The sequence below is a fragment of the Danio aesculapii genome, chromosome 11 (assembly GCF_903798145.1).
Source record: "Danio aesculapii chromosome 11, fDanAes4.1, whole genome shotgun sequence".
Taxonomy (NCBI): domain Eukaryota; kingdom Metazoa; phylum Chordata; class Actinopteri; order Cypriniformes; family Danionidae; genus Danio; species Danio aesculapii.
In genome coordinates, this window is record NC_079445.1 from 28074820 (window position 1) to 28102043 (window position 27224).

At 37.3% G+C, this 27224-nt stretch overlaps 1 protein-coding gene across 1 annotated transcript in view; it reads right to left on the minus strand.

The window, feature by feature from the left end:
• Positions 1–27224, minus strand: part of LOC130236978 (constitutive coactivator of PPAR-gamma-like protein 1 homolog) — a 38016-nt gene that overhangs the window by 1363 nt on the left and 9429 nt on the right. The window contains exons 3-17 of the mRNA XM_056467747.1: positions 26008–26090; positions 24514–24642; positions 23761–23851; positions 20384–20448; positions 20036–20292; positions 18010–18094; positions 17028–17249; positions 16770–16941; positions 10927–11176; positions 10651–10765; positions 8485–8694; positions 6525–6714; positions 2177–2318; positions 1864–1960; positions 1–517 (exon numbers count right to left, since the gene is read on the minus strand). The exon at positions 1–517 is cut by the window's left edge and continues 1363 nt beyond it. Of these exons, the coding sequence (XP_056323722.1) occupies positions 206–517; positions 1864–1960; positions 2177–2318; positions 6525–6714; positions 8485–8694; positions 10651–10765; positions 10927–11176; positions 16770–16941; positions 17028–17249; positions 18010–18094; positions 20036–20292; positions 20384–20448; positions 23761–23851; positions 24514–24642; positions 26008–26090 (2420 nt within the window). The 3' untranslated portion in view covers positions 1–205. The remainder of the gene's footprint in view (positions 518–1863; positions 1961–2176; positions 2319–6524; positions 6715–8484; positions 8695–10650; positions 10766–10926; positions 11177–16769; positions 16942–17027; positions 17250–18009; positions 18095–20035; positions 20293–20383; positions 20449–23760; positions 23852–24513; positions 24643–26007; positions 26091–27224) is intronic.

Sequence of the window (27224 nt, forward strand, 5' to 3'; positions counted from 1 at the left end):
GACTTGTATATCTATGTTTTACCGAGAGGTTTCCTCATCATTGCTTGTGGTTTTAACTCGTTGACATCGAAGAGGGATTTCAAAGATTCCTAAGTCCTCGTTTATCACTTTAGAGAGGAAAAAATGTGCACCAACTGTAGGCCTTCCATCCTTCCAAATATTCCTTAACGCTTCACCTTCCATCACCCTCTCTATAAAAATAGGTTTACTCTTCTGCTTGTAAGACGGCGACGCTCAGAGCTTCATCTCTGTGGCCCTCGCCGTCTTCATTTAGTGCATTTAAATGAGGATTAGTATTGCACATTTTAGATTCGTTGCTAAAGGCACTTTCAGGTTGGTTTGGAGCCCTGCTTTCCCCTTGGTTCCCACTGAGCTGGTCTGCATCTTTACCCTCCGCCAAGCCATTTTCTGCCACTGTGGAGCCATCTGAGGGCAGATGTGGTGCGTCGGTTGCCAACTTTGGCTTCTTTCGGTCTTTTATCACTTCATTGGTTGAGGCAGCATATGCAGGCTTGCTCTGTTAAAATTAACGTCACATCATTTTTAGCGTCAACGTCCCATCGGTGGGATAGTTAAGAATAAAAATGATAATGATCTTTGAGAAATAACCCAACGCGCTGCATTTAATAAATAGTTTCCTGATATTTCCAATGACAGTGTAGCAACTCAATGTATTAATGGCATGTAATGTAAAACCTGCTCAAAGTAATAATCAAAGTAAACTACTAATCAACAAGTATTAAATTAAGAGAAACATTTTACAATATAAATTTACCAAAAATACTTTCACATTGTAAACAATAAACATTTGAAACAGAAAAAAACTATTGTTTAACTATCTACAGAACAATAATAACTAGAAATGTACATTTTCTGCAGAAAATCTGAGTGGCGCAACATTAATATTTCTGCTACAGAATATCATAGAAGCATGGGAATTGGTGCTTTTGACTCATGGTAGCAGTGAGTAGCTACATGCTAATTTTAATTACATGCAAATTAAACTTTATGGAAACTTTTTAATGTCATACTAAAAATGTCCTAACTGTGATGCTCACATAATTATCACATTGCTAGCATTAAGTTGGTCATTTTGAAATCATGCTAGCTACATGCAAATTGTTTTGGTATCATAATAGCTACATGCTTATTGTGATAGCATTATGTTAGCAACATGTACCTTTTCCTATCCATAGATCAGAGGGTTTATGCAGGTTTCTCAAAGTCAAATTTAAGACCACGAAGAATGAAATTTCAGACTTGTGTAGTGCTAAACACCAAGGATTTTTTTAATGGCCCAGCAGAAAAAATGTTTTGCTTGCCCCATTAAAAACTAATTCTAATTAGTTATTACTTAGCCACATATTTTAAATAACGGGTCAAAACAAGCAGACCCTAGTTTTATACATACCAATTTTTTTCAAACTAACTTAAAAAAAAACTCTTTCAAAACTTTAATAAACTAAATGTTTCCGCAACAGACTTATAATATTAATTATAAATAAAGTTTCGCTAAAAGTTTTACTGAAATGTATTGTTGGTGATTGGATGCGTGTTGGATCAATTGTGTGGCTTTACATAAACAAAGGAAAATTTAGACCCTTTAAAATGATTTATGACCTACAAGACAATATTTCAGTGAATTTAAGACTTTTTAAGGCCTAAATGAAGACATTAAGACTTTTTAAGCCCCCATGGACATTTTGATTTCATTTTTATCATCTCTTTAGATCAATTTAGTTTGTCTTTTTGTGCAGAATATAACAATTTATTTACATCTTAAAAACAAACATCACTGATTCTTTGACATTTGAATGATAGTGTTTTTCTGTTATTTTAAAATGTTGAAGCAGTGTGATTCACCTGGTATGATCCCTGACTCTTGAACCCTCTACTAAGGTATCTGGTTCCTCGTCCAAAGGTCCGTATAACAGGAGTAGAAATCACACCTCTTGGACGACTGTTCAAAAAAGCAATTAAAAAATAATAATAATTGAAATGTCAAAAAAAGCATACACATGTATAACACTTACAGACTACAGTGTATTAAGTTTTACCAAACAGTAAATATAAAATCATTTTAAGATTCCAAGCATGACATTGCAGGACAATAAATAAAATAAAATGTGATGATTAATATGTAAATGAGGAGCAATAAAGCATAGTTAATTCTTACCCTCTGGTTGGTCCACCAACTGACACCACCTGTATGGGAAATGGGGCTCTTCCTCTGCCACGACGACTACCAGCCCACTGACCCACCACTGTGCCTGCAATCTCAAGCTTACCACCCTGTGATGGAATGGCCTGAAGTCCAACTTGAGAAGAATTAAATGAAGAATGAAACTTTAATAACACTGATGAAACTTCTGTAATCAAACAGGGTTCCTTTTTTCATTTAAAAAAAAGGCTTTCATAAGGATAGACCACTCAAAATTCTCAACCTTTAATCAACATCAAATTATTCAAAGCCCATACCTGTTTTTTCCACTTAAAGTTGGGGTTTTAAACTCAGTTCATGGAAAGCTGCAGCCCTGCACAGTTTAGTTCCAATACACTTACCTGCTTCAATACACTTACCTGCTTCAATACACTTACCTGGAGGTTTAAAACAAGCCTGAAGGAATCAATTTGTTTGATCAGGTGTGTTTAGTTAGGGTTAAGACCGTGCAGAGCTGTGGCCCTCCAGGAACTGAGTTTGACACCTGTGCCTTAATGTTTCTTGAAGTGTTAAGCCACTGTCACACTGCACTTTTCGCCCCATACACTTCCATTCATACGCATGCGAATACAACAAACCGGAAACGCAAACTCGTAAAGCAAGTTTAGCAGATCACTGCATTGCAAATCTCAAGCTTGGTGAACTCTGACCTGCAAAATCGCAACACGTGATTGCGTGAGACCAATAAAAGATCAAAACATGACCTCTCTGTACAGAAATTTTAAATATGGACCAATCGCTCACTTTTTAGGATGTCTAATCAACTTGTTTATTCCCACCCCTTTTTCAGCACCATACGACACAATTTCACATGCTCAAACTCTTGTGTGACCGCAGTATTACTAATCAAAGAGTTGCAGGTCCACATTGACCTCAACATTACAATATATATTTTTTCCAAGTAAAAATATGTTTGGTAACCTTCATATATTCAGTTTACATTCAATTCACATTCTTCAAAATCTTCAGACGAGTTTTCATTTTTAAGCCAAAACCATTTCTCACTTCTACAACCTAGTAATAAACATGACTTAAATGACTTAAAAAAAATTTTTTTTTTGCAACTCCCCTAGAGTTAAACAGCTAAGTTACCATTTGTAAATCCATTTTAGAAGGAGCACTGTTAGCTTAGCTTAGCATAAATCATTGATAAAAATTCAATGGTACATGTGGGCAACGCAGTGGCACAGTAGGTAGTGATGTCGCCTCACAGCAAGAAGGTCGCTGGTTCGAGCCTCGGCTGGGTCAGTTGGCGTTTCTGTGTGGAGTTTGCATGTTCTCCCTGTGTTTCCGTGGGTTTCCTCCGGGTGCTCCGGTTTCCTCCCACAGTCCAAAGACATGTGGTACAGGTGAATTGGGTAGGCTAAATTTTCCATAGTGTATGTATAGTATATGTGTGTATGAGTGTGTATGGGTTTCCCAGTGATGGGTTGCGGCTGGAAGGGCATCCGCTGTGTAAAAAATATGCTGGACAAATTGGCGGCTCATTCCGCTGTGGCGACCCCGGACTAAGCCGAAAAGAAAATGAATAGTACATGTAGACTGAAGACTGATGACGGAAAATGAAAAGTTGCTATTTTCTAGGTCAATATGGCTAGGAACTACACTCTCATTCTGGCGTATTAATCAAGGAACTTTGCTGAAATGCTATGACTGCAACCATGGTACTTCAGCAAAGTTGCCTTGATTATTACGTCAAAATGTATATTATGTATAGTATGGTTCCTAGCTTTATTTTATTTTTTTACATTTTTGAGCCAGATGCTAATGGTCTAATCCAATACAATTATCTATGCTAAGCTAAGCTAGAAGTGCTCGTGCCAGATCCAGAGATTGGCTGAATGGATTCAAAAATTGTAAAAATCAACTGCTGGGGCTGGTTGCACAAGCAGTGCGCAAGTTAAAACGTAGCCTAGTTGTGACTTAAAAGGACACTAAGTTACAACTTACACAATACCAAAAATGTTTGTGTTGCACCACCAGACTTAGTTTAAACGTAATGCTTCGTTTCAACTAAATATTTATGGCAACCTCCCCTCATGTATAACAATAAAAAAATGACTGTAAGATTAGGTTACATTGTGGAGCTCGTAATGATAATGAAGAATGTGCTTCCTCTACTCACAGCCTTATTTTCTTCCCAAATCGCACAGTTTTTCAGTTTGTGAAAGAAGAGTTTAATTATACAGTGCATCCAGAAAGTATTCATAGCGTTTCACTTTTTCGACTTTTTTTTAGATGTTACAGCCTTATTCCAAAATGGATTAAATTCAGTTATTTTCTCATAAATCTACACACAATACCCCATAATGACAATGTGAAAAACAGATTTTTTTAAATTGTTGTAAATTTACTAAAAATAAAAAACCTGAAAAATCACATGTACAGACGTATTCACAGCCTTTGTTGTGAAGCTCTAAATTGAGCTCAGGTAGATTCTGTTTCCACTGATCATTCCTGAGATGTTTCAGCAGCTTAATTGGAGTTCACCTGTGGTAAATTCAGTTGATTAGACATGATTTGAAAAGGCGTGCACCTGTCTATATAAGGTCCCAGGGTTGAAGTGCATGTCAAAGCATAAATCAAGCATGAAGACAAAGGATTTGTCTGTAGACCTACGAGACAGGATTGTCACGGGGCACAAGGCTGGGGAAGGTTACAAAAAAGTTTCTGCTGCTCTGAAAGTTCCAATGAGCACAGTGACCTCCATCATCCATAAGTGGAAGATGTTTGAAACCACCAGGACTCCTCTGGCCGGCCATCTAAGCTGAGTGATCAGGGGAGAAGGGCCTTAGTCAGGGAGGTGATCAATAACCCGATGGTCACTCAGTCTGAGCTCCAGCATTCTTCTATGGAGAGGGGGGAACCTTACAGAAGGACAAGCATCTGTGCAGCAATCCACTAATCAGGCCTGTATGGTAGAGTGGCCAGACAGAAGCCACTCCCTGCCTGCCAAAAGGCATCTGAAGGACTCTCAGACCATAAGAAACAAAATTCTCTGGTCTGATGAGACTAAAATTGAACTCTTTGGAGTGAATGCCAGGCGTTACATTTGGAGAAAGCCTATCACTGCTCATCACCAGGCTAATACCATGGTGGTGGCAGCATCATGCTGTGGGGATGTTTATCAGCAGCAGGAACTGGAAGACTAGTCAGGATAGAGGGAAAGATGAATGCAGCAATGTACATAGACATCCTGAATGAAAACCTGCTTCAGAGTGCTCTTGAACTCAGACTGGGGCGACGGTTCGTCTTCCAGCAGGATAATGACCCAAAGCACACTGCCAAAATATCAATGGAGTGGCTTCACAACAACTCTGTGAATGTCCTTAAGTGGCCCAGCCAGAGCCCAGACCTAAATCCTATTGAACATCTCTGGAGAGATCTGAAAATGGCTGTACATCGTCACTTCCCATCCAACCTGATAGAGCTTTAGAGGTACTGCAAAGAGGAATAGGCAAAATTCCCAAAGACAGGTGTGCCAAACTTGTGGCATCATATTCAAAAAAAGGCTGTAATTTCTGCCAAAGGTGCATCAACAAAGTATTGAGCAAAGGCTGTGAATACTGATGTACACGTGATTTTTCAGGGTTTTTTTTTTTTAATGAATTTGCAACAATTTAAAAAAAAAAATTTTTTCTCATTGTCATTATGGGGTATTGTGTGTAAAATGCTGAGGAAATAAATGAATTTAATCCATTTTGGAATGAGGCTGTTATATGAAAAAATGTGAAAAAAATTAAGCGCTATGAATACTTTCTGGATGCACTGTATATAGACAGGAGTGTTTTGTGTTAATTGTATTCAATTGTATTCTTCCTGCTCTTTTCTCTTTCATATGGAGGATATAAAAAAATCAAGTTTAATGTTTTCATAACTTTGTGTATTCACGGCTCGTGATGCAGGTATGACTGTTATTACTAACTGACTGTAATTTAATGTACTATAAACATGTAATTTGTCAATTTTAAAGCAGTTTGAAGATTTAATAGCTTTTTTTAATTGGATATTACGTCATTCAATACGCATGACTTTTCGGAGAGCTTACGACCTACAAACTACGGTTTGCTAGTAGTCACTAAGCCCCTGGTGAGGACTTTATGTCATAGTTAAGGAAAGAACTTAGGAACAGCTGGTTCAGTACCTTGAACTCTAGGCCAATTTTAAAATGAGTCTTTTCCATAAAAAGTTTTTATAAGAGTTTCTTTAACACTTCTCATACAGCATGATTAGTATCTAAATAATTCACAATTAAATACACAACTACTAATAAAAATCTGTTTGACATGTGAACCAGTCTTACCAGGCATGCCTCTCCCTCTCCCCTGCAGCGGGGGCAGAGGCGGTGGAGGGTAGAAGGTGCTGTTTGGCGGATAGAAAGGCATTGCATGTGGAGGTGGCGGAGGGAAGGCAAGGGGCTGTGGTGGGCGAGAGAAGTTCAGACCCTCCAGAATACTCTGACGCATCTTCTCCACCTTGGCAACTAGCTCAGTCTGGAAACAACAACAGGTCATCCTTAAATTTTAAAAATGTTCCAATAGGTGAATTACTTGTAACGAAATATAGTATATAGACTTTCCCCAAATATTGATTTCTTTACTTCATTACATTTAATTTGATTCATTTAGAATGTCTAAAGCGACTGACAATGGAGGAGGCATTCAGTGATTCATCATGAAGAGGCGATACAAAACAAGAAGTGCTAGTTATACAAAGCAACTGTTAGTGATCAGAGAATATAGTGATAGAGTAAGGAGGTTATTTGAGAGAGAGAGAGAGAGAGAGAGAGAGAGAGAGAGAGAGAGAGAGAGAGAGCGAGAGAGAGAGAGAGACTCTCAAGACTGCTCTCTCACACTTCATAAATGCATAGAAATTTTTTTTTCTTTAATGTAGATATGAAAAAGTGTTTTCTACAGGTGGTTTGTCAAGCCAACTCACCTGTGAGGCACACTCAGTATTATAAATGTTTTGGGGTTGTTGTTTAGTGCGGTGGTGAACTACTATTCTGAAGTCAAAACATTGGTACTGTGTTGTCTAGTGGCCCGTTTTCAGTGAGTGGTACGGTACGGGTCACCTTTATCAGGCTTGCATTTCCACTGCCAATAGAACCAATGAGCTTGGTGTCAGACAGTTTCAGTCGACATCATTCTCGCTTGAGGAAATGTCAAAGTAAAGCTGTACGGGTCACATATAAGGGAAGCACTTCTCACAAAAGATTAAACCAGCTTTACTGAGGTAAAGTTTGATTTATAGTCCAACATTCGTTCATTTTTGAACAGTGACAACCTGTGACACGCTCCCACTCTATCTAACGTTCCTTTGAATATTCAGTCTGAAGTAGCATGTAGGAATGATTCAAAACAACATTAGCACTATTTATCTGACTGTGAACAATGTTGTATTTTTATAGTCATTGGCTGATTATATGATTTCACCTTTTAGAATTAGCAAATAACACTTTTCTGAAATCAGATCGTCATCTATTCGGTGTGCGTTCGCACATTTATGGCTTGAGGCGGCGTGGCTTTGGACGGCAGGGGAGGGATGTAAAACTACAGCTATTATGTTAATGCTAATGTTCTGGAAGATCACCTACTGCACCTTTAAAAGAATTAAAATAAAATAAATAAATAAAGCATTGGTACCCTGTTGTCTAAAAAGTAATATGTCCAACACAATCTCACGCCAATTCGTAACTTTTTGATTTAATGGCTAATTTGCATTACATTAATGGTGGGGTTTGGGAGCACACCTTAAAAATTTTTTTTTTTCATACGAATTAAATCGTATGAACTTGTACAAATTAGCCACTTTTCTTACAATATGTAAAATGGTTGAATTTCCTTCTTAAGATCGGGCTGATGTCTGAAAACATGGTACTTTTTTGTTTTTTTTATGGTGTAAATGACAACATTTTTATTTTAAATTTGGAAGAAATGTCATCAGTAGTTTATAGAATTTAAAAGTGTATACATATAAGTTTACTTATAAAACAGTACGAGTTAACATACTGCTTCCTACATCTAACTTCTTGAGTCAGCCAAGGATGTTTATTTTCCTGCCTCAGGGATCAATAATAAAGCACCAGAAGCTGAAAGTGTACCAAAACTGATTCCAATCCACTCAGAGCACAAAATTTCATCGTTAATCTTTTCTGTGCCTTTCCAAGATCGCCATTAAATCACCCTGTTTATAAATCATGTGCTTCTGGACTACACAATAAAATAATGTTTTTAAAAAAAGTTGTGCTGTGGCAATTATACCTGACCATCGCAGAGGTCAATGAGCGGGGCCTTGTCCCTGTTGGCCCGGTTGAGTTTACTTTGTAGCAGCTTTCCATCAAAATACATCCACGGACAGCAGTGCTCCCAGGGAATGGGCTGCCCGCACACGTCATTGGCAAACAGTGCCATATCCACGCCGCTCATAAAAAGAGCAGCCAGCTGAACGCCGCGTGGATCCAGGTTATCAATCTGGAGGCGACAGATGCAGTGACAGTCAAACAAAGCTCTTAAGGGTAAATAAGCAGCTACATGCTAAACCACCCGGCAGATTACAACCCCTCCCCCACCGGCCAAAGCACAAAGCAAGCATGAACAGACCATAATCTATCCATATTTAAAACCGCTCCAGCCAATTCAGAGAGAGCAACCAGCAATGGCAGAGGCGAAGCAAAAAGCGCGTACAGAACTGACAGACATGGACAGCCACAACACAGCACAGCTAGTGTGGATGGTTCACATGTTTTTAGGAGCTCAGCCCAAAAAAAGAAGCTTGCTAGGCAAGTAAACCATCGACACAAAAAAGACCACATTCCTAGCACTCAAGTTGCTCAAATGCCACGTCTTTTTCACCGGAAAAGCTGACTAACATGCTTTTCACAAAAGCATTAGGGCAAATCAGTCTGGTAAGCGTTCGCACAAATAAGAAGTGTCCAGAAAAATACCTAAAACCACACTTTCCTAACAAGAGGTTTTTACATACCTGATTTTTTGATCAGATTGTTTTTACATAAAGCAAAAAAAGGCCCATTTACACAATTTAAATGTAAAAAAACCCCATAAAAGCCAGTTAACTTCTTTATTCTTAGTATTGATTTACTGAAATAATTTAAAGGGCACCTATTTACCCCTTTTTCAAGATTTAAGATAAGTCTTTTTGTCTCCAGAATGTGTCTGTAAAGTTTTAACTCAAAACACCAATCCGATTATGTATTATTCCTTTAAGAATATTGGGATTTTCTGCCCTGAACACAATGTAGCTGTTTTTGTGGACTGTGCCTTTAATGCTGGTTCTCCTCGCCCACCGTTCCCATGTGCCTGTCAGAATGTGCAATCTCAATCTCCACCTCAGCTGTGTCAGATAAACAGCACAGTGACAGACATGAAGGAAACAGATCTCACGTAACGTTTGTGAGAAATACTACAGTAAGAGCTTTCCCAATGATTATTTGATGTATTTGTTGTGGAGTTAATGAGTCGATGGGAATGATGAGTCATACACAATGTTGCTACAACGTTCACGCACACGTTTAACTCTGCACTGTTTTTGCACGGCAAATGTGACAGGCTACACGTTAATATCCACTGCTGTATAGATATCCGTTATATTAATGTACAAAATAAACCTGATTTAACGTCCACAAACCGGGATTGAAGTGGCCCCCTTTTTTAATTGTACTGACATGCAGCTGTGGTGATAAAGACGGTAAAAATCGCTGTAATTCATTACAAACCTGCACCGTTTTAAACTTGCAAAACTCATTCTTGATCACATTTGATGATGACTGATGATCACAGCGAGCTGAACAGATCTTTTAATCCCAGTTCCTTTGCACACGTCCTGTCTTGTTGATCATGATATGATGCTCGTTTCTACAGAGACATGTTAATAGGCGGCAGTCAATCAATTCGGTGGGCAGGGAAACCGCACTACTACATCACATTGAGGTGTGCCTCAAAAGCGGAGGGATTTTGATCTTATTTTAACATCAGGAAATTTTAAAAAGGACTTATTGTGTTTCTAACACTTCGATATGACTGTGGACACAATATGCCTACACAAAGTTCTGTCCGAACAGCTTCCAAAAGATGATTTGCATCATAGGTGCCCTTTAAACATTTGAAATATAAGATGGACGGTTTAGTGCATATTCAATTTTTATCCAAACAAATTCAAGTATCAAGTGTGTCATCATACTGACCTACAAACAAGCCAGTCGCAGAATTTCGCACCACTTGTTCATAACATTATTCAGACATTTAAACCTATTTAAGAGAACAACTTCATCAACAGAGATGTTTTATGACTATTTTACACTATTTTACATGTCCTTTCAGTGGCACGTGCCTTGATGTGAACGGGCCTTTAAAGTGCATTTTGGGGCATTTTCTGGACATTCCTCATGCAACATTCTCCACATAAATCACCTTCAGGTCCTGCAGCTGGTCAGGCTCATAAAGTTTAGGAGAAAGTGCTTGAGCTAGGAAAGCGTCAAGTTCGTTACGACGCAAAATTCTTACTCCTGGCCATTGTAACATAAACCTGAAGTAAAACACAAAGGAGTGAAATATTACAAATAAACAAGAGCTGACAATTCAGGCCCTTTTCTGTAACGGTTTAATCCATTTCTGATCTGAGGGAGAGCATTTTAACAGAATCTTCACAAGGTCTTCTGAGATTTGGGAAACTGCGTTGATGCTTACCGCAGAACGCAGCACAGCACCATGAGAGGTGTGGGGACGTTGGCAGGGTTCAGCATTGCCGGAGTGTCAGACCTCATGCAGGCCAGGAAAGCCCTCATCCTGCGGTTCTTGTCCTCCACCGCTTTGCCCAGCCAGAGTTTCTTCAGGTTTGGGCAGGTCCACTCCCGGAAGGGTAGAGCTTCCACCAGTTCAGGGGTGTGTGGTGATTTGCCTTTGTAAGCGGCCCATTCTTTTATGATAACTGCTGGATCTACATTGACAGAAGACAAACAGAGCGTTGAGTCTACAGGTTTGGGACTTGGACACATTTGCTTAATCTGTGTTTTGACACATATATATTCTGTATGCCATAAACATTTGTACACTTTCAACCCAAGGTTTGTTCAAATGGGTTGAGATCTGATTGAGTTGTTTTCACAGATCTAACATAGTGATACACACATTTCATTCCAACCATTTCAATTTACAGACAAACATTCAATACTTCTTTTACTAACTTTTTTGAGTTTCTTGGACCGATTACCAATGTTGGGTAAGTTACTTAAAGTAATAGATTACAAGTTACTGATTACTACTGGAAAACTGTCATTTGATTACATTACTAATTACTTCATGATTTCCACTACATTCATTCTTCCATAGCGGGGGGCCACACCAAAACTCATCCCACCATGGCTACATCACAGCTTCTCATTCAAAACATTCAGTCGTTTTTTTTTAATAGCGGATTATAAATCACACCCAAACGTATAAAAGGTAAGTGAATTATAACAGCGCAAACTTTTCTGTAACCGTAGTAATGCTGTGTGTAGTTTGTTTAACCCTTTAAGGTGACATGCTGACTGACTGACTGACAGGTGCGTGATGCTAGCAAACACGACGTAGCTTTCAGTTAAGATTAACACAGTTTCCATAATTATACTTTATTTATAGATAAAGGTCTAAGGCTCTGCATACAATGAGTTTATCTTCCTGGAGTTTTACTTTACTTCACAATGCATTAATGCCGCTCTGTAGGTCTATTGGAGGTATTCATAATATTCCTAGCAATTCTAATAAATGTTGGAGACATACTTGTTACATAAACACACTAAATCGCACTTCAGCAGTGTTTATTTGAGAGCCCACAAGAAAATCTGCACTTGAGCAGCGGATATTTGAGGGCCTGCAAGAAGTTGTGTACGAACAGAGGAAATCGGCACGCAAGCAAAGAGATTTGGATGCTTGTATTACATAAACGTGACTTGAAATACTGCGCTCACGACATTTGTCATTGAAATAACACCATAGGTAGTTGGTAGATCTTAAATCCTAGAGGAAACACTGTACATGTAAAAGTAATCAGATTACTAATTACTTTACTTTGAAGTTACTTTTAAAACATAAAGCATATAAAAATACTAAATAAACTGCAGTTCTTGAAAAACATTACAATGGGTTGATTACAGCAGCTCGACAAATTTATAAGATTTAAAGAGATAGTTTATCCAAAACTTAAAAATTCTCTCATCATTTACGTAATCTTCACTTGTTCCAAATCTGTTTGTCTTTTTTGTTGTTGTTCTTTTGAACACAGAAGACATTTTGAAGAAAACCTGATACCTGTAACCATTGATATTTATAGTAGGAAAAACACATAACCTACTATGTCTGCGGTTGTGGAGACAAACTGTAAACACTCAAATGTTGAATATGTGAAATCTGCTTACGTACCTGCGTATCACTCCCAGCATGCATGCGCAAGCCGCGTGCCTCTATTGGAAATAACGAACTTGTGCGTGCAAAAGACACAATATGTGAACGACCCCATAAGCAGCTATGCTCAATGAAATCAAGGTAATGTATGCATCCACTTAAATCTCTATTTTCTGTTTTACGATATATTGCACCAAAATATATTGCGATAAACAATATTATTGACGTTTTAAGACCTATTTTATGCCACTCATTATATAATACCAGAATGACAATATAATATCAACACAATGCAAGTACACTCTTCCAAAGAGCACATAACATTTTATTCTTAAGAATATTTCATTTAATTATTGTCATTTTAACAATTTAATAATCAGGCATCTGAATCAGAATGTGAAAACGCATTACCTAATTAAATAACAATAAATGTTAAGAAAAAAGTGCAAGGTAACGATAAGGTAACGAAGGCAACGATATCTGCTACCAGATCTATTTTCAGTTGTCAGACACCCACATGAAAATATACTATAGTAATTTATAGTAAATACCAGTGTTTTTTAATTATACTGACACCTCCAATAGAGATAGAGATGTTGCGCAATCAGCTAAAGTGTTGCTAGACTTGGTTTTTATGCATGGCTGATATATATTGCATCACCAAAAATGATTGAGGTCATGTTGATGTGTAGTGCGATAAGTCAATATATTGATTATTTGGACCCCTTTAAAAAGCTTTCCTTTATTAAAAATTATGAGTGTAAATTAACACAATAATATAAATGAGTATTTGAAAACAACCTAACATCCAGATAAATACAACTTCAAAATGTTTATCAGTGGCATTTAAATGATACTGCTTTATTTAAAAATATTCAGACTCATGGTTAAGCAAAAATTGTCTTAAACATTAGACTACTAAACATTATATCCAGCTTAACAAAATTTAGAAGCGAGTGTTTTTAGCTGGCTTTGACAACAGCCAAGAAAATAGTTGTGACAAGATGGAAGCCTCCACATTCTATTGATCAACATCATTGGATCCACTACTCGCCTCCACGGTGCAAGAGAAGACACCATTAGACTTTGGGCACAAACTTTGGAAAAACTTAAAAGTTTAATAATTTGAATCAAGGAGACATCACAAAAAGCAAAACCTTTTGGTTCCAGGCCCCATCATTTTTTATTTTTCATTAAATTGATTATTGTTTTTTAATTAATTAATTTTTTCCTCCTTTATTATTTTAATATGTTTTTTTTCTCTGTATAGTAATTGTTTAAGGTTCCCTGTTTGGGCTTCTAATAACTTTTCTTAACTGTCTTAGACCTCTTTCAGCACAGTTTTGGATATCTTAATCTATTTGTCTATTACTATTCTTTTATTTATTTATTTTTAGGTGGCTTAATTTTACCCTTACGTAACCCTAAATACAGATTTGGTTTATTGTTTTTTTTTTGGTTTGGAAATTTGTTTTATGTGTATGTATGTGTGTGTCTTTGTATATTAATTAATTAATTTATTTGTTTCAGTATGTCTTTGTCATTTATTCCTCAAATTTGCCTTTTTATTGACACTTTGTTGTTGTTTTAAGCATTATTTTTAATATTATTATCTAACAACCTGTATATTGGTTATTACATGTATATCTATGCACACTGCTATATGTTGATAGTCTACAGCATGTTTTTTCTTTGTTCACATAATTCAAAATAAAAGAAAAATTTGATGTAAAAAAAATATTCAGACTTAATGAACAAATATTGTTACTAAAATATCCTCATATTCCTGTTATCATATTCGTTTTCCACCGTCAAGCATAAGCTCATAGTAGGCCTGCCTTGAAAGGCTTTGCTAAAAATAATTGCTTTAAATGGAACAAATGAATGGAATGCTTACCGCTGTTCTATTTTCAAATCTTGTATTCTAATTGCAACGGTGTAAAATAAAGAATGTCAACATGAACAGAGCTAACGTTAGTTTTTGAATGATGCTAATTATTGAAATTAATTTGCCTTGTAACAGCCTAGAATAACAAGCTAATGTCAACACTCTCAAGTGCACTTTCTGAGTAATTAAATCAAGCATCAACAGGACCCTGGAGAGAATTTATCCAGTAAGGGCAGGGTTGGGAATTGAGAACTGACTTTCACATTTAGCCGATTCTAAGTATGACAGGATACTGGAACTCTGGACTATGCGATATTGTCAAACTTGTTAACCTTTCACCATTATCAATTAAAAGAAAATAAGATTTGAACAATAGTAACAGATTATCCAATACATCATGGCTTTGTAAAATCCTGAACAGCCAACATTATGACTTTAAATTATGGCTTTACAATAAGGTGCCATTTAACATTAGATGGCTACATTAGGTAATACAACAGTGAAAACAGTGTAAACGTTTTTATTATTACAGGCCTGTAGCCAGTCTGATGAAAGGGGTGGTTCTTTTTTTCTCAAAAAGTGGACCATTTTGCAATTATTTGCATCATATTCTATTTAATTATGAGGTTTAAATACAGCATTTTCATAGCATTTTAAGCACTTTGTTGTTTAAATAGCTTGTCGGGTGGTCATCAGAGCCAAACTTTTCCTTAAAGATTTTGATGGAAAAAACATACCTAAAAAACTAATTTATTACATGATTTATCACTAAGAAAAAACAATTATTAAAAACTGTTTAAGTAAACTGTCTAGTTTATTAAGCAAATAACAATCTGGGAGCACATTCAACTTTCCTCAGTTAGAATTTGGCCATTTGAATTAAAAAATAAACAAACAATAATAATAATGATGTAGAGCTTCACAATTTTTTCTATATTTTTCTCTTGTAAAAAAAAAGTAACATTAAAAATGTATGGATAACAATAACCTGATTAGTATTAAAATTAACTTTAATATGGCCAGCTTTTGGTGCTTCACACCTTCTTATTGATCTTTTTTGTTTCATGAATAAGGTCCAAGATTTAGAGTAAAGTTACTTGTAAAATGTTTCTCTTTTACCAAACATACAGTAGGTCAGTAGTAAAAGATGACTTAACTTTCATCGGATTATATGTTTTCTTGCACAGATGTTGGACTCATGAAAAATAATTTGGTTATTTTCACAATTAATAATGGAAATGCAGTCAAAACAGGACAAATGAGCTCATGTATGGGACAAATTCTTGACCTTTGTCAGTGGAGAGTGGGTCTTTGAAACGATGAGGCTAATGATACCCAAAGATGAGGCTGTGAAAAGTCAGTGGTTAAAGTTTTTTGCAAAAATACCTCAGCATTATAGCCCCAGCCTTGTGCTGTATTCCTGTCATTTTTCTGACGAGTGCTTCAGCAATCTACACACTTACAACGGGAGATTCATCGGCCGTTTATTAAAGGAAGGATGAGAAAAGACCATTGATGTATGGGACTTTGTCAGAGCTTGACAGGAACTTTACAGTGCACAGTTCAGGAACCCTGTTTACCCCCGTTTTCTCTAGCTTGCAAATGATGTATTTAAATGTGTTTTGTTACTTGTAACCGCTTCACGTGGCTTGTATTATAGTTGATTAACTCTTTATATTCTCATATTGCATCAAAACCCATGTTGAAAACTCGACACATGCTGCTTTAAACGCGTTTGTGACCTCGCAATTCACTGCCGTTTGTCGTTGGTATGGTCACCATCAGCTGTTCCTACACACGTGCAGCGGTCAAGTTTCAAAAAAGTTCAGCTTAATACTGAATGTGTGTCACTGTTTTTACTTATGGTTAAGAATAGAGCAATATGCTGGTGTTCGGACCAATCAGCACAGATTAGCATCGCACTAAGGAGGGGTTTGGGAAGAAATGAATCGCTGAAAGAATCATATGGGAGTCGTTTGAATAATTAGGTAAAAATAAATGCATATTATGAGACAATGAAAGTGTTTTTTGACATTACATGCATATCAGCCTATTGTTGGAGACCGCTAAAACCAAAATATGACCTTTTTAAAGCATAATAGGGGCTCTTTAAAATTTGAATGTACTATTTCTGCATTCAGATAAATATTTAAACACTAAAAAACATCTTCTTTCCCAATAATTTGTGAGTAGATGAATGGAAAAAAATTATAAATCAGCCCAAAATGAGTTAAATGGTCTGCTGGGTGGCTTTACTCACATTCAGGGAGGCGATTTCTCCTCATGGCCAGTCTCTCTGCCCTCTTTTTGGCCTCGGCCAGGCTGAAGAGCACCCCGTAAACATACTGACGGATAGGCCGGTAAAGCTGCACCGCAGAGGGCAGGTCTTTGTTAGCTTCATCCTCAATTGTGATCGATAATTTGATCTCACCCTGCAAAAAAACAACCACCATAAAACCTAGTGAACAAAAACAGTATAAACAAGTGCAACTTTACGATCTAACTAATAAACACTGACCTTGGTAAGAACGTGGTAGATGTATGGATACATGAGGCCCTTTCTATGTCTGTGCTCAGCGACCCGCAGCACCTCTGGCGCCACCACTGGTAAAGGAGGAGTGGTGATGTCCATGTGGTTTCTTGTTGGCATTGAAAGCAGGGATGGAATCTGGACGTTGACCCCGATGTGACCTTTGCCCTCCAGGCCTTGGTTCACGGGAGAGGTCGCAGAAGGATCAGACTGGAAGAAACAAACAAAGCATTCAATAAATTATATAGTGTAGCATAATTGTATTGAGATGATATTTATAGGTTGTTAACCCAAAACTGGAAATTCTGACATAATTTACTCCTACTATACTTGTTCCAAACTGGTTTGAGTTTCTTTATTCTGTTGAACATAAAAGAAGATATTTTGAAGAATGTTGGAAACCTGCAGTCAGTGACTTTGGTGGTATTTTTCCCCAACTGTGGATACCAATAATTACAGGTCATATCTTCATTCATTCATTCATTCATTCATTTCATATCCAGCATATGTTTTATGCAGCGGATGCCCTTCTGGGAAACACCCATACACTTTGACATTCACACACATACACTACGGCCATCCGGAGGAAACCCACGCAAACAATGGGAGAATATGCAAACTCCACACAGAAATGCCAACTGGCCCAGCCGGGGCTCGAACCAGCGACCTTCTTGCTGTGATGCGATTGTGCTACCCAATGCGCCACCGTGGCACCATCTTCTTTAGTGTTTAACAAAAAAAAGAAACTCTTGACTGGAACTACTCGGTGAGCAAATTCTAACAGAATTCTAATTTTTGGTTAACTTTCAGATAAAAAATGGTTTTATTGAAAAATAAGTGATGTTTATTCAACTTTTCTTCGATTCTCAAAATGCAAAAGTAGCATGCAAATTTAAATGCATTATGAGGGTTAAAAAAAGCACAAAATCTTTTAACAAATAGCAAAAAACAAATAAATAAATAGACATACTTTATTTTGGTCCCCATGGTCTCCTTCTGGGATGTTGTCCATCTGGTTCTTCTGTTTGTCCCATCGCTTATGGTCACTTACATGGCTACATTTGAGAATAACGAATGCATTTATATTAAAACTGTCAGATTTGTTGATTCACATTTTCATGCTATTCCCATTATTCAATATTAAAGTGCTATGCTATTCATTAACACATTTAAAAATGTTAAATGTTTGAATGTGTGGGAGGAAATAGGAAGTGAGCATACACATTCACCAGCCACTTTATTAGGTACACCTTACTAGTACTAGACTGGACCCTGTTTTGCCTTCAGAACTGCCTTAATCTTTTCTGGCATAGATTCAACAAGGTACTGGAAATATTCCTCAGAGATTTTGGTCCATATTGACATGATAGCATCATGCAGTTGCTGCAGATTTGTCGGCTGCACATCCATGATGCAAATCCATCACATCCCAAAGGTGCCCTATTGGATTTAGATCCGATGACAATGGAGGAAATTGGAGTACAGTGAACTCATTGTCATGTTCAAGAAACCAGTCTGAGAAGATTCGCGCTTTATGACATGGTGCTTTATGCTACTGGAAGTAGCCATCAGAAGATGGGTACACTGTGGTCATAAAAGGATGGACATGGTCAGCAACAATACTCAGGAAGGCTGTGGTGTTGACATGATGCTCAAATGGTACTAATGGCCCCAAAGTGTGCCAAGAAAACATGCCCCACACCATTACACCACAACCAACAGCCTGAACAGCTGATACAAGGCAGGATTGATCCATGCTTTCATGTTGCTAACACCAAATTCTGAAACTACCATCCAAATGTCACAGCAGAAATCGAGACTTCTCAGGCAATGTTTTTTCAATCTTCTATTGTCCCATTTTAGTGAGCCTGTGCGAATTCTAGCCTCAGTTTCCTGTTCTTAGCTGACAGAACTGGTCAAGGTTCGATGTGTTGTATGTTCAGAAATGCTCTTTTGCAAACCTCAGTTTTAACGAGTGGTTATTTGAGTTACTGCCTTTCTATCAGCTCGAACCAGTCTGGCCATTCTCCTGTGACCTCTGGCATCAACAAGGCATTTGCACCCACAGTAAGGCCGCTCATAGGATATTTTCTCTTTTTGGACCATTGTCTGTAAACGCTAGACATGCTCGGTTTGAACTGCAGCAGATCTTGATCATGTCTACATGCCTAAATGCATCGAGTTGCTGCCATGAGATTGGCTGATTAGAAATGTGCGTTAATGAGCAGTTGGACAGGTGTACCTAATAAATTGGTCGATTAGTGTATTTGTTCCTTTTAGGAGTAAAATAATCGACCCATTAATAAAAATAAAAAAAACATCCCACATGAAAACACTATAACACATTCTGGCAAATTAGTGGCCAATTCATATGACTTCATCAATATGAAAAAAAACACACTATTTCTTTTTAAATAAGTAAACAAAGCAAAATTAATGTATTTAAAAGTCTTATTGAAGTTTCTTATGATGACCAAGGATTTGTATTAATCAGATTTGCAACCTTAAACAAATATTTAAAATTTTAAATAGCAATTTCTCGTTGAGATTCAGTTTCAGTATCATTGCCCCAGTCTTTAGTGTCACATGATGCTTTAGAAATCATACTACAATGTTCAATTACTGCTGTTGAAAACAACTGTCATATTATCATCAACGCTGAAAGCTTAAAAATCTACTATTAAAATTAAGAGATCATCATTTTAACAAGACAAATGAATCTATATTCCTACTCACTCGCTTTCCTTTTTTCCAAGAGTAATGACAACACTGTCTATGCATACTAAGAGGTGTTAAGCAGCCTAGTATAAATATATTCATGGCCTAGAATAAGATGCGTCCATACAGTAAAAAAACAACAGTTGTAGCATCAAAACAACAATGCAACAAAAAAAAACTATTTGTATTACCCACAAATCACAAATCTGAATTTACATAATTAGAAAAAATACTTTAATTGACAGCAAATCTTGCATACACTGAGCTGTTTTACTCACTTGGCAGTGGAGCCGGTGTTTTCCTCGTTCTCTGAGGATGAGGATGTGGACGAGGTGGTGCAGGAGGCCGGGTCTGTGTGATTGGAGGTGGCGCTGTGATTGGGGTTGATGGGGGACAGTCTTTCGTAGAGTGGCGTGTGCTGCTTCCCGTCATTAGGAATGTTGCTGTAGCTGTTCTGTTCTAAGAGCCCTTTACTAGACTGCTCCGGCTCATGGACAGACCCCGCCAGTGGAGGGCCGGAGAAGCCATGCTGGACCTTGGAGAATGAAATGAAAACATGCACTGGTCACTCTGATGTGTGTGGGAAAGTCATTCAGGACGGGTCATAATAGTGAAATGGTGCTCACCCCAGGTTTGCCTGGAATGTTAAGCATCTGAGTTGCTGCTGGCATTCCCATTTGATTTGGTCTGACTGTGGGCAAACAAATGTAAAATAAAAGAAAGAAAGAAAGTCTGATTCAATGATTTGGAGAGGAAAAAAAAATGTGGACAGAAAAACAGCCATTCCCTGAGAAGAGACAACATTGTTTTGTATGGTTAAAAAAAAGGAACGAGGCCTAACGGTGATTCTTGTTGAACCGCATGTCCACCCACTGTGGAAACTGACCTTGATGCATTGAGAATGTGTGTGTGGGCACAGAGATAGAGTAGAGATGTGTATGAAACACGGCTTTTTGTGGTCATTCTACGCAAGACAGTTTCCATCACAGAATGATTAAAAAAAGGTTAAAGGAACACTATACTTTCTGGAAATGGGCTCATTTTTCAGTAAGGCAAGGCAAGTTTATTTATATAGCACATTTCATACATAATGGTAACTCAAAGTGCTTTATTTAAACAAGATCAAATAAAAACAACAAAACATTCAAATGAGTTAAAACAGGTTTTAAAGGATTGAAAAAGAAAAGAAAGACATCATAGTGCGATATGTCGGACATAGCACAGGGCTCATTCAGTATAGGCACAGCTAAACAGATGTGTTCCAAGTATTTTATTGAATGTGCCTAATGTTGGAGTACATCTGATCATTTCTAAAAGCTAATTCCAGCAGCGGGGGGCGCAGTAGCTGAAGGTGGATTCACACTGCTTTGACTGAACTCTTGGAATTTCTAATTTAGACCCAATCCCAATTCTATTTTTGTATCCCTACCCCTTGGCCCTTGAACAGAGTGTGAAGAGGAAGGACTTCAATTTACCCCTAAGATATGGGACACCACTACAGCACCTCCACACGTCATTTTATGTCATCTCAATCACTTGCTTCATATGAGATCAAAGGATAATGTTGTGCTATTTTTGGGTGTTTATCTTCAGGAAATCATTGAAGGCATATATCATGTTATCATAAGGATATAATGCGGCAATAAGATCGTAACTGGACTGTGTATTTACACCCTGGTCATTTTCATCTATGTAAACACACGAAAGACAACATTAACATTATAGCAGACACTTTGAAAAGCTCATTCCCAGCCACTAGACTTTTCTGACAGGGTATACGAGTGTCATCCAGTAAAAGTATGTTGTGGAACTGCAATAAAGATGTTAATATTATGAATTATAGATAGACAAATTTAGTTTTTTTTTTTTTTTTAAAGCATGACGGTAAAACATGAACACGGTTATGAATGTATTAAAACATATGCTTGTTTGTTCATAATTCATAATAATGACCAAAAAAAACACTAATTTGTGCATCTCCTGACTTCCGTGAGCCGCCATATTGCTGTTAAAGATGGCGTATTCTGGGAAATTTTCTTACCCCTTGGATTCGAGTGCGGCCCTGAAAAATCTCAGTTTTAAGGGTTATCTAGCCCTTCTCCTTAGCTCTAGGCCTTCAAGTTAAAGAGAATTTGGACAAGGTAAGGGGAAGGGCTAAGGGGTAGAATTGGGAGTGGGCCTTACCTGTTCCTGATGATCTAAGTGATCTGTTAGGTTTGTATTCAGTGAGCATATCTGTAATGTATTGTGATACTTTAATTGTACTTTATTGTAATAGTAATACTTTAAAATCTATTCTGAATGTAAGTGGGAGCCAGTGTAAAGACCTGAGGTAAACAGTTGAGTTTTACCATCTCTTAATCCATTCAGCCAGTCTGCTGGGAGCACTTTTATTTTAGCTTAACATAAATCATTGAATTGGATTATAATAATGATATTATAATATTTATGACCACAGTGTACCCATCTTCTGATTATAATATAAAATACAATTTACTGGACACTCAAAGCGCTTTACACATTTTTTAGGGAATCTCCTCATCCAACACCAGTGTGTAGCATCTACCTGGATGATGCGACGGCACCCATATTGCGCCATTAGCATCAAACTCAAAAACATTTAAAAAAAAGAGTTTCGATAATTTTCCTATTTAAAGCTGGACTCTTTTATAGTTACATCATGTACTAAGACTGATGGGCTGATGGCTATTTTCTAGGTCAATATGGCTAGGAACTATACTCTCACCCCCACAAAATAATCAAAGAACTTTGCTGCCATACCATGGCTGCAGCAAATACCTAGTCATATAGATGCAATGATTTTTGATAAGCTAAAAGTGTTCCTGCCGGACAAGGAGATCGGCTGAGTGAATTTAAAATTGCTAAAAATGTAACTGTTTAACTCTAGGAGACTTGAAAATGAGCCCTTTGAAGTGCGGTGTTCCTTCAAAAACGTAATCATGACTTTATACAACACTTCTGAATATTTTTCAGACAACTCTAATGCTGAGTTCAGACTGCAGGATTTTCAAAGTAGTCGTGTCACAGATGTTTTCACACTGCATGACTACGTGGGGTAGCATTCTGTCTGTTTACACAGTCCAAATAGACAAAAAAAAAATAAGCGACTGAAAATGATTCTTTTAACTTCTCCCTCAACCTTCCGCTGGCCTGCAGAAACCCATACTAGTGGATGCTGCTCTCTCATTGGCTGTAGGTGATCGCCGATGTTATTTTTAATCAGAACATATTTCTCACGACATGATTTTGAATCACCAACAGCTCCAGATATTTAGCATGTCAAATATCTCACGGGTGTCAGCGAATCATTGACGATTCTCTCAGATCGGGTCTTTGATAGTTCACACTGTATGATTGTTACTCACATGAACAAGCACCGATTTGCCTGTGATTTCAGGTGTTTGTCAGCGATTTCTCAAAACTTGTTGGCGAGACCAAAAATCAGGGCTAAAATCATGCAGTCTGAACTCGGCATAAGTTTAAAGTTTTTTTTTTTTTAAAACAAACTCACAATTATAATTCTCCAAGAAAACCCCTCTAATTTGTTAAACAACTGTCACTAATTGGAAGATGTGATATCCAATTCTCCTCTTAGCTTATAATTATTTAGTTGACACCATCTCAGTGAACCTGTTAAAAAGTTTTCAGGCGAGCACAGGGGAGTTTTTCCAGACTATAGCAGTTCTCTGTGCAAGAGTCCTTTCTAAAGAAGCTTATTTGTATGCACAAAGCACAGCGGCCATTACAAGTGCACACAGGGTCCTAGGCAAGTGGGAAAAATTTCTCACATTACCGTGAGGACAGAGAGAGAGAGAGAGAGAGAGAGAGAGAGAGACAGAGCATGTCTCTAAAAGTTGGCCTCAAACACAGACAGAAGAACACACGCAGACATGAGCTGCTCCAAGAATTTAACAAGCACAAACTAACAGGAACAGACGTTGTCCCGCGAGAGAAGGGAAATCAAACATATTGACAATCTCACCTAAATAGGCGGGGAAGTGAGGAGGCTTGCTGGCGGTGCTGTAATAATCCACTGCTTTCTTGAAACGCAAAACTTTGTCATCAGTTCTGGACTAGAAAGGAAAGATGCAGAATTAGAAGATATCCATAATTCTTGTTTCTTTAAGGCATCGCTCATCCATGTTGTTCTAAACCTGTACCAATTCATTTATTCTGTGGTATACAAAAACATATTGGCCAATTGTCCCCAGTGACACTCACAAAAATAATGGACAAAAAAATAATTAAACCATTTCAAAAATGTCTTCTAGGTTCCATAGAAGAAAACATCATGACAATAGAGAGGAAAATTACATTTAAAGCTTTATGATAACTGCAAACAAAAAATGTTAGGTTTGCTGTGATTATAGAGCTTCACAATTGTCCCCAGAATTATATAATCAAACAACTGTTATATTTTTCACTTGTGGAGAATCCCTCAGTGATTTAGTCATTGGTGAAGTCAGTATAGAACTTAGTGTCTGCTTCTATACTTGGTGTCCGTTTCTTTTGCTTAGAGTAATATTTGCTGTATATATTTACTCATTTCTGCTACATATTAGGCATGGGACGATAACCATTTTCAAGGTACACCGCGGTTTGGAAAAGTCAAGGTTTTAAAAGTGCCAAAATTTTCGGTAATACCGTTTGTTTTCAATATCAATTAACTTACAAAGAAAGGATGCATGGAAATAGAACATGATGACATAATTTCTCCAGTGGTGGATCAGCTCACCTGTGAGTGCTTAAATATGTCTTTAGCGATAGCCTCCAGATCATGGACATCTTGTAAGTTTCGGACATAATCTGCGACTGCTCTGATGACGACATCACATGGAGGAAGAACGAGCTGATGGGCACGAACCTGTTCCAGAGAAGACAACCCATCACACCCCCAGCAAAAGCTCCTTCTGCTTCAAATGTGATGGGCATCATAGGAGTACATATCTGACTGGGTACAATCTGATGCATTGACAAACATGACTGACAATGGATGACTAAAATATAAACCCAGAGGTCTACATTCTAAAAGAGAAATATGGAATTCCAAAATATAAACACAGAATTCCAAACTAGCAACTCAGAATCCCAATTTATCAACTCAGAAATCCTAAGATTCCAAAATATCAACTCAGAATCCCAAAATATCAACTCAGAATTTCAAAATTCTAAACTATTAACTCAGAATTCCAAAATACCAACTCAGAATTCCAACATAACAACTCAGAATCCCATAATTCCTTAATATCAACTCAGAATTCCAAAACAGCAACTCAGAATTCCAAAATATCAACTCAGAATGCCAAAAAGTCAATTCAGAATTCCAAAACATCAACTTAGAATCCCAAAATTCCAAAATATCAACTCAGAATCACAAAATATCAACTCAGAATCACAAAATTAAAAAATAACGTTTCAGAATTCCAAAATTTTTCAACTCAGAATCCCAGAATTCCAAAATGCCAACTCAGAATTCAAAAATACCAACTTAGAATTCCAAAATACCAACTCTTGAAAATTATCAATTATAATCAAAATTCTAAAACTTAAACCCAGAATGCTGTGCCCATTACCCCTACACCCCCCAAAACCTCATTATGTGATGTCTTAAAATCGTAGACATACATACATACATACATACAAACGTAAAAGTGTATATATGACTGACTGAGTACATCCTTCCACGATTTACAATTATAATTGGCTCCTAACATCATAAAGTGCTAAAAAAGGCATATATTAACAACATAATTGCTAGCTATAGACACACAAACATAGAGATGCAAGTTAAAAATGATCATGTAAAAGTGACAAAGCACAAACAGATCTGCAAGTCAGTGGTTAAAACGAGCACAACCCACTGAAGCTATAGTGAATCAATGAAGCCATCTGTCGAACAACAACACTAAGAGAAGACGACAGAAGTTCACCTCTTTCGTCTACAGTCACAATGCTTGATTGATCTGCCTAATACTCAATGAGTTTATTTAAACTAAAGGCTACATGTCAAGGACGAAGCTGAAGTCATTTTGCAGATCCTGGTAAGTTCGATGAAGAAAACCTTGAAGAAACGAATCCCACAAGAAAGTATATACTTATGTTATCTGACGTATTTGTGATATTCTACAATGGAGCCAGATTGAATACTTGTTTGCTAAAATGTTTATACAAGCAGCAGAAAGATATGCAAAGAATAATGAAGAAAAATGAATAAAATAGTCAACGTTACCTTCAAGGATGCTAAAGGGTGCTCAGGACCAAGTAAACTCCAGTGAAAGGCAGCCAAGTCTTCATCAGGCAGTATGTGATTACCTACCAAAACAGCATTTAGTTATACAGGGTTCCCAGTCTAAGCCAAATACCAAATTCCCTGATTGTTTCTCTGACTTTCATAAACTATAAAGCTGAATTTCCTAGACATATAACCAATGAAAAAACAGGCTGCTGTTGTGCTTTGCATAATTTTAAAATAGTTTTAGCTTGGATATCATTGTGTAGGACTTTACTAGCCTCTATGAGAACAACAATGGATAATTTACCTCAGATTTTGAAAAGAACCTGAGGTACTTATTGTTTGTGTTGCTTGGAAATGCTCACCCTTATTGATAGCTCGATAGTAGTTTTACAAATTTTACATTTACTTTTTTTTCTGTCATGAACTTTTTAACACCCATCAAAGCTATGGTGGCCGAGAGAGCTGAACTCGCTGCAATTTAAGAAAGCACATGCAATTGCAAAAAACACCAGCAAATTAAGAAAGGATCTTAATCGATTTGACAGCATACATGTTGCAAATTCTCACAACGCAAGCAAATTCAGAGTATGTCATGCATTCTCACAGCACATGCAAATAGCACGTAACATAAGAGAAATGTTTCAGGGGGACTCAAAAATGTGATGGACCTGTCTGTGATATGTTTATTGTGCCGTGACTATTTCTCAAGCCCCGTTTACACTAATAAGTTTTGCTATGGTTATGGTTTTCAAGCGCCGAAAATGGAGCATTTTGAAAACACTGAAGAGGCCGTTTTGGTTTTAAAATGCTGCAGCTCCATGTCAGTGTGGATAGGGGAAAACAGTAGACATCTGAAAACTGAGGCATGGCTGCAGACATTCGTCTATGTAATTGAGGCTTTTTCCTCAATATTAAGCGCACAAAGTTCAGTCCTGCATCCTTTCTTTGTAAGTTCAGTGATATTGAAAACTTCCAAGGACACGCAAGGTAAATTTTCAAAGGGAATAGGGCACCTTATAACATCATTCACATCACACTGGCTACGTTGTTTCACTAAAACATGATACAAGGAACTGCCTATTTTCATTTTGATTTTAAAGGCTTAACAGACACCAAAAATGTTGTGGCCTCATGTAGCTACATATTTATATGACCATCATCTTCACTGTATGCATATTTATAACAAAATGGAGCCTAAAACATAACTGCCT